Source organism: Penaeus japonicus, unplaced genomic scaffold (genome assembly GCF_977035675.1).
Source record: "Penaeus japonicus unplaced genomic scaffold, GWHDUDI00000001_assembly GWHDUDI00000018, whole genome shotgun sequence".
Taxonomy (NCBI): Eukaryota; Metazoa; Arthropoda; class Malacostraca; order Decapoda; family Penaeidae; genus Penaeus; species Penaeus japonicus.
In genome coordinates this window covers 40,223,040-40,235,539 of record NW_028234420.1, presented here as the reverse complement: position 1 = coordinate 40,235,539, position 12,500 = coordinate 40,223,040, and the positions used below count along the sequence as shown (strand labels likewise).

Sequence of the window (12,500 nt, the reverse complement as noted above, 5' to 3'; positions counted from 1 at the left end):
CTTTTTTTTTCTTTTTTTCTTTTTTTCTTTTTTCTTTTTTTTTGGGGGGGTTATTGGGTAAACAAGTGAATGTATGAATTTTATTTGTACTATTAATATTTAAGTGATGTTAGTTTTAGTTCATACTGAAAGCTTTCCCCCATGATTATAAATGCATGTGTAGACGGAAGCGTCTTCTGGTGAGGGTAAACATCATCTCTTTATTTTGACACGACGTTTCTTCTTAAAGAGAAGCCAAATACAGGTCTAGAGCAAAATGCATTTCCCACTCTCTCGCTCTGCTCTCTCTCTCTCTTTCTCTCTTACTTCCTCTCTTTCTCTCTCTCTCTCCCTCCCTCCCTCCCTCCCTCCCTCCCTCCCTCTCTCCCCCCCTTTCTTCTCCTCTACTCTCCTTTCTCTTTCACTATCTTTTCTCTCCGTCTGTCTGTTTGCCTGATGTTCACTCATTCTTTCGACTATTTATCTCTCTCCCTCTCTCACTCTCATTCTCATTTCATCGCTTCTCTCATCTCATATATCACTCCTCACATCCCCCTCCCTCCCCTCTCCCCTCCCTTCCCTCTCCCCTCCCCTCTCCCCTCCCCTCTCCCCTCATTTATCCCAAGTTACGAAATCCAGTCGCGGGGAAGAGCGCAGGCACGCAAGCAGGCAGGTAAACAGGTAGGCAGACAGATAGGCAGGCACGCAAGCAGGCAGGTAGGTTGATGTTTGCAACTCCGGCTGAGGAATGTGAGGCACTCATTGCAGGCTAATTATAACCGCCAAAGCTTGATCTCCCGAACGCAGGACGATTGCATGCAACGCGGGTACTTGGTCGTCGCCAGAGATTAGTGGGAGGCAGGAGTGAATGAATGATGAGTTGAAAGGCGTGAATTGAAGGGTTGACAGGAGATTGTGGGAGGAGAGGAATGGGTCACTTTTTTTCTTTTCTTTTTTTCTTTTTTTTCGTGGCGATTTGGAAAGGATAACGGACGGGGGTCTCCATGCCTTTCGTTTCGTCATGATTTTTTAAAATCTATCCTATCTCTCTCTCTCTCTTTCTTTCTTTCTTTCTTTCTTTCTCTCCTTCGCTCTCGCTCTCCTTCTCTCTCTCTCTCTCTCTCTCTCTCCTCTCCTCTCCTCTCCTCTCCTCTCATCTACTCTACTCTCCTCTATATAGTTTATCGCCTTGGTTGAAAGGTGGCTAATATAGGCCATGCATACGCCCCCTCACCCCCGCACCCCCTCACACACACAAGAAAAAAGAGAAGGAAAAGCAAATCAGCGCCAGGTTTTGCTATTCATGGTCATCGGGTACTACCAAGAGCATCACCGGTTTCAAAATATCAATATATAGTAAGGCTGTTCATTACTGCCAGTATCAGAATTTAATTTTAGGTCGGAAGTATAGTTAACGTACAAAGTTGGCACGCGTGATCGGAGCACGTGATATGTTCTATGATTCTTTACGTAATATGATTCGTAACTTTCTCGAGGGGGGACTTTTTACACTGACTGTATACGTTGATGTGACGTTCAGATAATGCGCAAAAACACGCTTCATTTCTCCTACGCCCAAAATCTGGACTACACGTCGAAATAGACTTTTATCTCTTAGCTCCCCCGTCCCCGCCCCCCTCCTCCCCCCCACCGAGTCGCCAGGCTTAATCAAACTTATTACAAGAACTTGCTCGTACTTCAAGGCGTTTCGCCGACTCCGTCACAGAGCTTCGATTTCTGATATCCGCCTGGGTATCTTCTTCCTATGTGCTGCGTCTCTCGTTCTCTCTTTCTTCTTCTGTCTTTCTTTCTTTCTTTCCTTTCACTTGTTTTGATTGTTTTAACTACACAAGACCGATAATAATCTGCCTGCGGTCTCCTGGTCCCGACACGACGCAGGGACACACAAATCTGCGCCTAAGCCACGATTGTGTTGCTGAGGCGGACGAACACGCGATCGGAGGGATGAGGCTCGAGCTTGTTGTTTTTTACAGATTCATTGATACTGCAGGTTGGATGGGTCTTAACTGTTACTTGTAGAATAGGGTTATCACGTTCGGCTTCTCAGGAGCGGGGGGGCAGAGGGGCAGGGACAGGGGCAGGAGCGGGGGCATAGGGGTAGGGGCTGAGGGGCAGGGGTAGGGTGGAGGCTAGGATTAATCCTGTGCGTAGAACGAGGGCGAATAGGTGCTCTTGGTCTCTTGTTATGTGTTATTCGGAGGGAAGGAGGGAGTGTCTGTGTGTGTCTGAGAGAAACAGACAGACAGACAGAGAGGATTAGAGACATAGACAGAGACAGAGAGACATATCAGTGCGTTGTATCACTATTCCACAATTATATAGACCCATATACAAGATATTTCGTGAATCTTAAGTTCCTGTAGGTATCGTAACGTCACAGTAGGATTAGATTCAAGATAAGAGATAATCTGTAGGGTGACGCAACGGTCTCATAGGAAGAGGGCTATAGGTCATAGTACTACTGCGCGCCATCTAAATGTACTATAACTTAGCGCCACGGAGGTATGAAATACTATCCAAATACTATAAAGTACGTCGATATGTTACTATCCAATCGTCTCGTATCAAATGTGGATATATTACTATCCAGTCTGCTCGTAATAAACGTGGATAGTAATCGTATCAAACGTGGATATAATACTATCCAGTCGGCTCGTATCAAACGTGGATATATTACTATCCAATCGGCTCGTATCAAACGTGGATATAATACTATCCAGTCGGCTCGTATTAAACGTGGATAGTAATCGTATTAAACGTGGATATATTACTATCCAATCGGCTCGTATTAAACGTGGATATATTGCTATCCAATCTGCTCGTATCAAACGTGGATATATTACTATCCAATCGGCTCGTATCAAACGTGCTCCTGACATTACATTACCAGCCATGTGTTGTAATCGCTCCCGTAAACCTCGAGCTCCGTCCGCCAGACTTATGACATCGTCGGAGGGGCGTTGTTAACTGATCCCACATGGCGAAGCGAGCGAGGCCGAAAATACGATCTGCGAGTGTATCACTGTTTCGGAGATGTTGCATGGCTTGCGGCTGTTTATTCACGCAGCGTCGCGTATTAAGAGCGGTTTTCTCTTGTCGTCATTGCTTGTGTGTGATCCGTCTGTGGGATGCGGGGTTGACGGTGCGTGTCTTGTCTGCGTTCGGTCTGTCTGTCTGTCTGTCTGTCTGTCTGAAGAGCAGTGAGTGTTGGCAGACTTCCATAAGTCAGCGTGTCTTCTTCATCTGCGCCTGTGCTTGTTTTGTTTTTTTTGTGTGTGTACGTACAAGCATACGTGTTCATAGATGGAAACATGTACGGACACGTACACGCACGCGCACACGCACACGCACACGCACACGCACACGCACACGCACACGCACACGCACACACACACGCACACACACACTAGATACAGATTAGACAGGGATGTAAGAGCTTCGAAAACTACCAGTCAATAGACAGCTAGACAGAGACAGGCCCCCGGGCGTGTGGAGGACGGCAGTGTAGCGGGCGGGCGGGCGTGCGGGCGGACGGGTGAGTCACTGTCGGCTGGGTGCCCGGGAGGACTAGTGCTTACGGGTGACGCGAGTCTAGGGGGAGGGAGGGAGGGAGGGAAGAGGTGGTGGGGTGGAGGAAGGGGAGGGGAGGGGAGGGAAGGGGGGAGGGGTGGCCTGTGCTGTTGTGTTGCTGTATGCAAGCTGCTGTGTGCTGTTCCCGTCCCCGTCCCCGTCCCCCTTTCCCCGTCCCCCTTTCCCCGTCCACCTTTTGTTAGAATTCTGTGGGTGTTAGCCATCGGTCCTTTTGTGAATGTTCTGCAAATTCGCAAAAGGTGGGTGGATTTGAGTTTTTGTGTCGATGTGGACGTTTGTATTGAGTGAAATATGACATGTTTATATTCGCCCTTTTTTTATATATAGCCGGCGTATTTTTTGCGTATATTTGTGTGAGTGGATGTGTGTCTGTATTGTCTGTCTGTAGGTGTGCATACGTGTGAGTGGATGTGTGTGTGTGTGTGTGTGTGTGTGTGTGTGTGTGTGTGTGTGTGTGTAAGAGAGAGAGAAAAAAAAACGTAAATGTGTATATAGATAGTATATAAAAGAAAAGGCCTTGACCTGTTTTGGCGATAAGGAAGAACAACGCGGAACCAGGTGAGGCAACCACGAGGCTCTGGAAAGCCGTAAAGGATCATCAAAGACTCGCCTAAAAGGACCCCAAACTCACCCCTGTGAAGGACCCCGAAAAGACCCCGAAAAAGACCCCAAGCATCAGCATGAAGTGCCACCGACACCTCCGCCATCTCTCTCCCTTCATTCCCTCCTTCCGTCCCCTACCTTCCCCTCCCTCCTTCCCTCCCCTCCTCCCCCTCTCTCCTTCCCTCCCCTTCCTCCCCTTCCTCCCCTTCCTCCTTCCCCTCTCTCCTTCCCTCCCCTTCCTCCCTCCCTCCTTCCCTCCCCTTCCTCCTCTCCCCTCCCTTCCTTCCCTCCCCTCCCTCCCCTTCCTCCTCTCCCCTCCCCTTCCTCCCCTTCCTCCTTCCCTCCCTCCCCTCCTCTCCTCCCCTCCCTCCTTTCCCTCCCCTCCCTCCTTTCCCTCCTTCAATGCACGTGTCATTTTCCTTGGCGTTCGCGATGGTGGCCTGGCCTGTTGTTTTTTTTCAGTGCGGTCGCTGGCTTGAGGCTTGTTACTGTCTGGCTGTCTGTGGCTGTCTGTGGCTGTCTGTCTGAGGGGCTTGGTTTAAAGCTGAGCATGGCTGTTGGCTCTCCTTTTGGTTGTATAAAAGTGTCATGAATGTGTGTCTTTGGTTATTTGGGTTTTCTCTCGGGTTAGGGTGGGGGTGGGTGGGTGGGTGGGGGGGGTTAAGGGGTGTCATGGCAAATCATGATTAGTTTCCACTTGGATTGTTGAATAGTTTCTGATAATGATAATAGGAATGGTAATGATGATAGGAATAGTAATGACGGTAATGATGATAGGAATAGTAATAAGGACAATGATGATAGGAATAGGAATGATAGTGATCATGATCATAGGAATAGGAATGATGATGATAATAGGAATAGTAATGATAGTGATCATGATGATATGAAGAGGAATTATGATGATGATAATAGTAATGACAGTGATGATGATAATAGGAATTGGCATTATGCTGATGATAATAATAGGATAGTAATGATAGTGATCATGATAATAGGAATTATGATGATAATAGGAATAGTAATAGTAGTGATCATGATAATAGGAATAGGAATTATGATGATGATGATAATAGGAGTAGTAATGATAGTGATCATGATAATAGGAATAGAAATTATGATGATGATAATAGGAATAGTAATAATGATTGCTGATGATAATTAGAATAGGAATTATGATAATGATAACAGGAGTAATAATAATGATGATGGTGATAATAAGAATGGGAATAGTAGTGTGATAATGATAGTAGGAATAGGAACAATAATGTGATGATAGGAATAGGAATAATAATGATAGTGATGATAGGAATAGGAATAATAATGATAACAGGAATGGTAATAATAATGATGATAGTGATTATAGGAATAGTAATAACAATGTGATAATGATGATAGAAATAGTAATGATAATAAGAATAGGAATAAAAGTGTGATAATGATAATGATGATAATAGGAATAGGAATAATAATGGTACTGATAATAATAGGAACAGTAATAGTAATGATGCGGACGGCGGATAGTAATAAGAGACCTATGTCCTATGTCCTTACGTCGATGAAGGCAATACTGGTGATAATAATAATAATAAAACGATACTTAGGGCGTTGATCACGAGGAAGTTTTGCGTTTCTGCAGCTGCCGTTGTCAAGCGCGTTCCCTCGTTCGCCTGTCATCGTCACGTCATGTCGTCACCTAACGCGTGTTCATGAGGCTTCTGTGCCCCCCCCCCCCCCCCCACCATCACCCCTTCTATGCTGCTCCTGCTCTGCTTTCTCCTTTTGCCTGCTTTGCCTTTCTTTCTCTTTCGATCGCTATCTCTCTCTCTTTCTCTTTTTATCTTCATCTCGCTCTTTCTCTCTCTCTTTTTATCTTCCTATCGCTCTCTGTCTCTTTTTTTTTCCTCTCGCTCTTTCTCTCTCTCTCTTTTTCTTCCTCTCGCTCTTTCTCTCTCTCTCTTTTTATCTTCCTCTCGTTCTCTCTCTCTCTTTTTCTTCCTCTCGCTCTTTCTCTCTCTCTCTTTTTGTCTTCATCTCGTTCTCTCTCTCTTTCTCTCTTTCTCTTTTTATCTTCCTCTCGCTCTCTCTCTCTCTCCTTTTCTCGTCCTCTCGCTCTCTCTGTCTCTCTTTTATCTTCCTCTCGCTCACTCTCTCTTTCTTTTTATCTTCCTCTCGCTCACTCTCTCTTTCTTTTTATCTTCCTCTCGCTCTCTCTCTCTCTCTCTCTCTCTCTCTCTCTCTCTCTCTCTCTCTCTCTCTCTCTCTCTCTCTCTCTCTCTTTCTCTCTCTCTCTCTCTCCTCTCTCTCTCTCTTTCTCTCTCTCTCTCTCTCTCTCTCTCTCTCTCTCTCTCTCTCTCTCTCTCTCTCTCTCTCTCTCTCTCTCTCTCTCTCTCTCTCTCTCTCTCTCCCTCTCCCTCTCCCTCTCCATCATCACCGCCTCTCAGCTCCGTGACAACGCTGAAGTGAAGGAATGTTTTCATCGTTCTATCAAGGCAGTGATGGCCACTCACAAGAAAGGTACTCACTCTACTCTCCCTTCTTTTCCCCTCTCTCTTCTTCGCCCCTTGTTCATCGCCTCTTTTTCCACTCTTTTTTTTCAATTGCTCCCTTCCTCCCTTACTCCCTTACTCCCTTAACTCTCTTTCCCCTCTCTTGTCCATGTGGTATTTCCCTTTGTTCGTAACGCGTCACCCCGCCCCCCTCTCCCCTCTCCCCTCTCCCCTTATCTTTCGCGTTTCGTTCTGTCTTTCCCCTCGCCTCTCGTCTCTCCCCCATCTCCTCCCCTCCCCTCCCCTCCCTCTCTCTCTCTCCCTTTCTCTCTCTTCTTGTCTTTCCGCTTGTTCATCGCGTCAGTGTCTTTGACTTCATTTTGTTCATATTGGTGTGAACACTTTTCGGTTTCTTGGTCTTTGTTCTCGCCATCTCCGTTCATATTGCGCCACAGCTTGCTTTGTCTGCTCTGCAACCCCCCCCCCTCCCCCTCCCCTCCCTCATCTTCCCCCTCTCCTTCCCTTTCCTTCCTCTTCGTTGCAATCGTCAGAGCTTCTCTTCGTTTGTTTGTTTTTTTATTCTCTCTCTATCTATCTATCTCCCTCCCTCCCTCTCCCCCTCTCTCTTTCTTTCCCTTCCTCCTTTCCCCTCACCCTTCTTCCTTCCTTCCTTCCTTCCTTCCTTCCTTCCTCTGCCATCACCCTCCTTCCTCTCCCATCACTCTCCCTACCCTCCTCCCCTCCTCCCCTCCCTCCTTCCTCTCCCATCACCCTCCCTCCACTCCCCTCCCCTCATCTTCTCCCTCTCTCTCTCCCCTTCCCCTCATCTTCTCCCTCCCTCTCTCCCCTTCCCCTCATCTTCTCCCTCTCTTTCTCCCCAGCTCCTCGCCCTCTCACCGTCCCTGCTCTCCTCTCATCTTCATCCTATCTTTCTCTCTCCTTTCTCTCTCTCCTTCCCCACTTCCCCTTCATTTGTATCGCCCATTTTATGTGGTGTTACTAGTGTTCATAGTAAATGCTTATTGTAAGTAAAAAATGATATAATGTGTTTGTTTTGTGTATGTCTGTGTGTATGAGAGAGAGAGAGTGTGTGTGTTTATGTGTGTCTTTGTGTAAGGGAGAGAGAGAGAGAGAGAGAGAGAGAGAGAGAGAGAGAGAGAGAGAGAGAGAGAGAGAGAGAGAGAGAGAGAGAGAAAGTGTGTGTGTGTGTGTGAGCGCTCGCGCGCGTACTTGCGTGCGTGTTTGCTTGCGTGCGTTAATCGACATGAAAGTGGTTCTGTCCCGGATTAAAGAGCTGAACTGATCGTATGAAGCCAGACAGGTAAGTAAGATAGGCAGGTAAATCGGCTTTGATGTGGAAGACAGTAATGATTTCCTGGGAAGTATGCAACGGAACGAGGCAAGGTCGCGTGTGGTAGAGAAAGGTAGTTCGTGGTTGGTGGGAAAGAGACCAGCAAAGGAGAGCACTTTTGTTTATATATATATATGTATATATATAATATATATATTTATATTTATATTTATATTTATATATTAGTATATATATTATGTATAATATATTTATATATATATATATATTTATATATATTTATATATATTATATATTTATATATATATATATTATATATATATATATTTATAATATTTATATATATATATATATATTATATATATGTATATATTTATATATATTTATATATTTATATTTATATATATATATATATTTATATATATATTATATATATATATATATATAATTTATATATATGTATATATTTTATATATATATATATATATATATATATATATATATATATATATATATGATATATATATTTATATATATATATATATTATATATATATATATATATTTATATTATATTATATATATAGTTTATATGATATATATTATATATATTTATATTATATATTTATATATATATATAATATTATATATATATATATATATATTATATATATAATATATATATATATATAGTATATACATATTATATATATAATATATATATATTTTTTTATTTATTTATATATAGTATATATATATATATATTATGTATGATATATATATGTATATATATATATATATATATATATATATATATATATATATATATAATATAATATATATATATATATAGTATATACATATTATATATATAATATATATATATTTTTTTATTTATTTATATATAGTATATATATATATATATTATGTATGATATATATATGTATATATATATATATATATATATATGTATATTCATTTTAAATATTTATAGATTTGTATAACATATATAAATATATATACATAAACACACACATATATATTGTGTTGTTGTGTGTGTGTTGTGTGTTTTTGGTGTTGTTGTGTGTGTGTGTCATTCACCATTTAAACACACATTTGTATCATACACACACACACACACACACACACATACACACACACATATATATACATCTTGAATGTGTAATCGCGTATGTATGTAAACATCTCCCATCGCCTTGGTTCTGCGATGCTGCCTCTCTCCCCCGCAGCCGGCCAGCCCGCCCGCCCCGCTTCGGCCGCCCCCACCCGCGCTGCCCCGTAATGCCCAGCTGGCCCCGGGCGCCCAGGTGGAGGTGGGGGAGGGGGGAATAGGACATTGGTAGTCATTGTGGATGGTGGTTGTGGTCGTGGAGGCGGTGTGGTTGTGGTTGTTTGTTTGTTAGATGGCGTGTATGTATGATGCGATGGTCATGGTGTCGAGTCCGCGAAAGGGAAAAGGGTGTAGCTGTGGTGATGGTGACAGTTACAGTGACCTTGGGGTTAGATGGGGTGGGGAGGGGGTTGAGCGAGCGAGCGAGTGTGGTGTACGGGCCAGCTTCGGTTCAAACGCTGTAGGGAGGAGCTGAAAGTGATTGCGGCGGCGGCGGCGGCAGCGGCAGCGGCAGCGGCGGCAGCGGCGGATGGGCGAAGAATGAATGCTCCCTTTGCAGAAAGATGGTTGCGTTTCGGCCGGGGAATCGTGGTTCTCGATGGCGTTTTCGAGTTGTTGGTACGAGTGTTTCCGCGGGAGTTGGTTCTCTTTCGGTTCTTCTTGCTCTTCTTATTCCTTTCTTTTCTTTTCTTTTTTATCGGGCGTTGTTGGGATGAGTACGGCGGCGTCCGTTGTCGAAATATTTGCACAAAGCAGTGTGGGCTGGACGCAGGACGAGGGGCTGGCTCTTTCCCACGACAGAGGCGGGTCCGCTGTGGGCCGTCCGTTCGCGGGATCCGTCTCCCTGTGAGAGGAGGAGACGGGGACTGGGCCTCCCGCTAGAGCCCCTACCCCTCCATCCCCCTCCTCCCTCCCGTCGCTCTCCTGGAGGCCCCTGGGTCCCCCTGGAATACTCGTCCTTCTCTCTCTCTCTCGAGGCCCACCTCTTTGAGTGGCCGCCCGCCCGCCCGCCCGCTCAAGCGCCTGCTGCTTCTGCTGCTCGCGGGGCTGTGGCTGTGGCGGGACGCGGAGGCGGTGTCCGTCCGCAGCGAGGGCGCACGACGGACGGACGGACGGACGGACGCTCGAGATACGGCAGTTGGAGAAAGGGGGAGAGGATGGGGAGGGAGGTGGATGTTGTGATGGTATGCGCGGCGGTGTGGCGGTGTGGCGGAGTGGTGGTGTTACCTGTGCTGTGCTGGGCAGGGCAGAGGGCGAGTGAGGGGGAGAGGGGTATCCGCGGAGGGGGGGGGGGGTAGGGAGAGGTGGAGTAGGTTACCCAGACCCACGGCTGTGCCCCTCCCCCTCTCCCTCTCCCTCCCCCGACCTTCTCCCCCGTCCCCGTCCCCACCCCCCCTCCCTCTCCTCCGGGACACCCTACTCACACTCCCTCCGTCGCTGAGTTACCTGTTAGTGCTTTTTGCTGAGCGTGTATCGGCGGCGTTCAGGGGCGAATTCCGTGCTGAATTTGGCCGAGCAGGTTCGCTAGAGCCTAGGGCGAGTGCATGTGTGGGCGTGGGCGTAGTGTGAGGGCGTGGGGCGTAGTGCGGGCAAGGGTGGCGACGCACGGCACGCAGCAACGTTTCTACCCCCCCTCACCCCCGAAACACGCAGCAGCGGGGGCTGGGCGGCGTGTGTGTGCGCTGTTGTGTGCGATGGTCCGCCGCGTGGGTCGTGCGCCGCTTTACCCCGTCTGTGAACTGTGTGCATGTCGTCCTCTGCGCTCAAGATTCATTGATTGACGTGTGTGAGGATTACACGGCACCCCGGGAGAGGCTAGGAGGCGCGCGGCAGCACGGTGAGAGTGAGTGAGAGAGGGAGAGACGGAGAGAGAGAGAGAGAGAGCGAGAGCGAGAGGGAGAGAGGAAGGCAGAGAGAGGCGAGGTAGGTGTGCGCGGGAGAGAGGCGCGGGAGAGAGGCACCTCTAGCAGCAGCCAGCTACAGTCAGCCCGGGACCCGCCACTCACTGCCACCGCCTCTGCTGCTCCAGCCCAGCCCGCCCCTGTGTGTGTGTTCTGTACGAGCAGTGTTGCTGCGTCCGCCCGAGCTGCTGCTGTGCCTTCACGTGCGGAGCGTTGATGGCACGCGCGCACCCCGCCACCCCCGCCCTCCCGCCCTACCAGAGTGCCCGTGGTGGATGAGCTGGAGAAGGTGTTGGAGGTAGGAGGGGCACCGCCCCCTGTGACAGGTGCCAGTGTCGGTGTGTGAGTGGCGGCGGCCACATGGTGTAGTGGTGACAGTGCTGAGTGGCCCGGGCCGCACTTTATGGTGGCCACAGAAGGCTGAACACATCGCTATATGCCCATCAAGACGGGTCGTCGCAAGCAGCCCGTCACCACGGGGTTGGGGGCCCCAGGGGACCATGACGGCCTGCCCCCACCCCCGCACATGATGCCCGGCGCCGTAGGTCCTCAGGGCCCCCTCGGCGGGGACACCGCCCCTGTGGGGCCAGGGGGCATGCCCCATGGCCCCCAGGGTGGACCTGTAGGACTCGGCTCGCACCCGGGCCACGGGCCACCGGGAGGACCTGGTGGGTTCTTCCATGGCCCGGGAGGGTCGACCGGGCCAGGGCCAGGTCCCGTCGGGCCAGGAGGACCTGGACCAGGACCTGGAGGCGGGGGACCTGGACCAGGTGGTCCGGGCATGCCAGGTCATGGCATGCCGAATGGCCCTCAGGGACCTCCAGGTTCCGGTCCTGGGCCAGGCATGATGCCCGTCGGGCCTGGCCCCGGTGGCCCTGGCGGACCGGGTCCAGGGATGCCCATGCACGGGCCAGGAGGGCCTCCAGGACCCATGAATCCGGCGTTTTTCAGGTGAGTCAGTGGCAGTAGTATGAGGAAAGCCTTTCCTGTGGAGCGAAGGCGGAGGGGGCTTTCTTACCAGGACTGGACCGGCTTCCTCCTCCTCCTTCGTCCTGCTGGAGCCCTTGGAGAAGACTCCTGTCGGGACGGAGGTGAAGCCGGCCAGATAAGGACGTGTGCTCGAGACTTGTTCTCATAACCGTTGCTACGTATTACGTAAATAAACATGGGAGGCGATCGAGAGTCACTAGTGTGTTCTTTCATAACAAGATGTATCTCTTTCATGCAGGATGTTAATGTGGGTGTTGTTGCACCGAATTGGCTTAGTGCTGTGTGTTTTGCGCGCGCTTGCACTGCGTTTCATTGCTGCCTCGGGGCATGTACTGCGACTCCACGCGGATCTGGTGAACAAAGCGGTGTTGATACCACGCGACATGGACGAAGAAGAGAATCCCCCCCTTGCCGTAGGACTCGCCCATCTGTTTTTCTCTCCCAGTGGTGACACACCATGTTGCCGCGGCTTCGGGGGAGATGGGC

At 48.3% G+C, this 12,500-nt stretch overlaps 1 protein-coding gene across 18 annotated transcripts in view; it reads left to right on the top strand.

The window, feature by feature from the left end:
- Chi (LIM domain-binding protein 2 Chi) overlaps nt 1-12,500 on the top strand; it is a 289,290-nt gene that overhangs the window by 215,705 nt on the left and 61,085 nt on the right. For 2 of the 18 annotated variants that reach the window (XM_086546974.1, XM_086546973.1), the window contains exon 1: nt 10,600-11,975. The exons of 12 other annotated variants lie outside the window; for them this stretch is intronic. In XM_086546974.1, the coding sequence (XP_086403100.1) occupies nt 11,461-11,975 (515 nt within the window). In that variant the 5' untranslated portion in view covers nt 10,600-11,460. Of the gene's footprint in view, nt 1-10,599; nt 11,976-12,500 lie in introns of those variants that run through there. 4 more of the 18 variants (XM_086546955.1, XM_043014842.2, XM_086546957.1 and 1 more) reach the window with 4 other exon arrangements.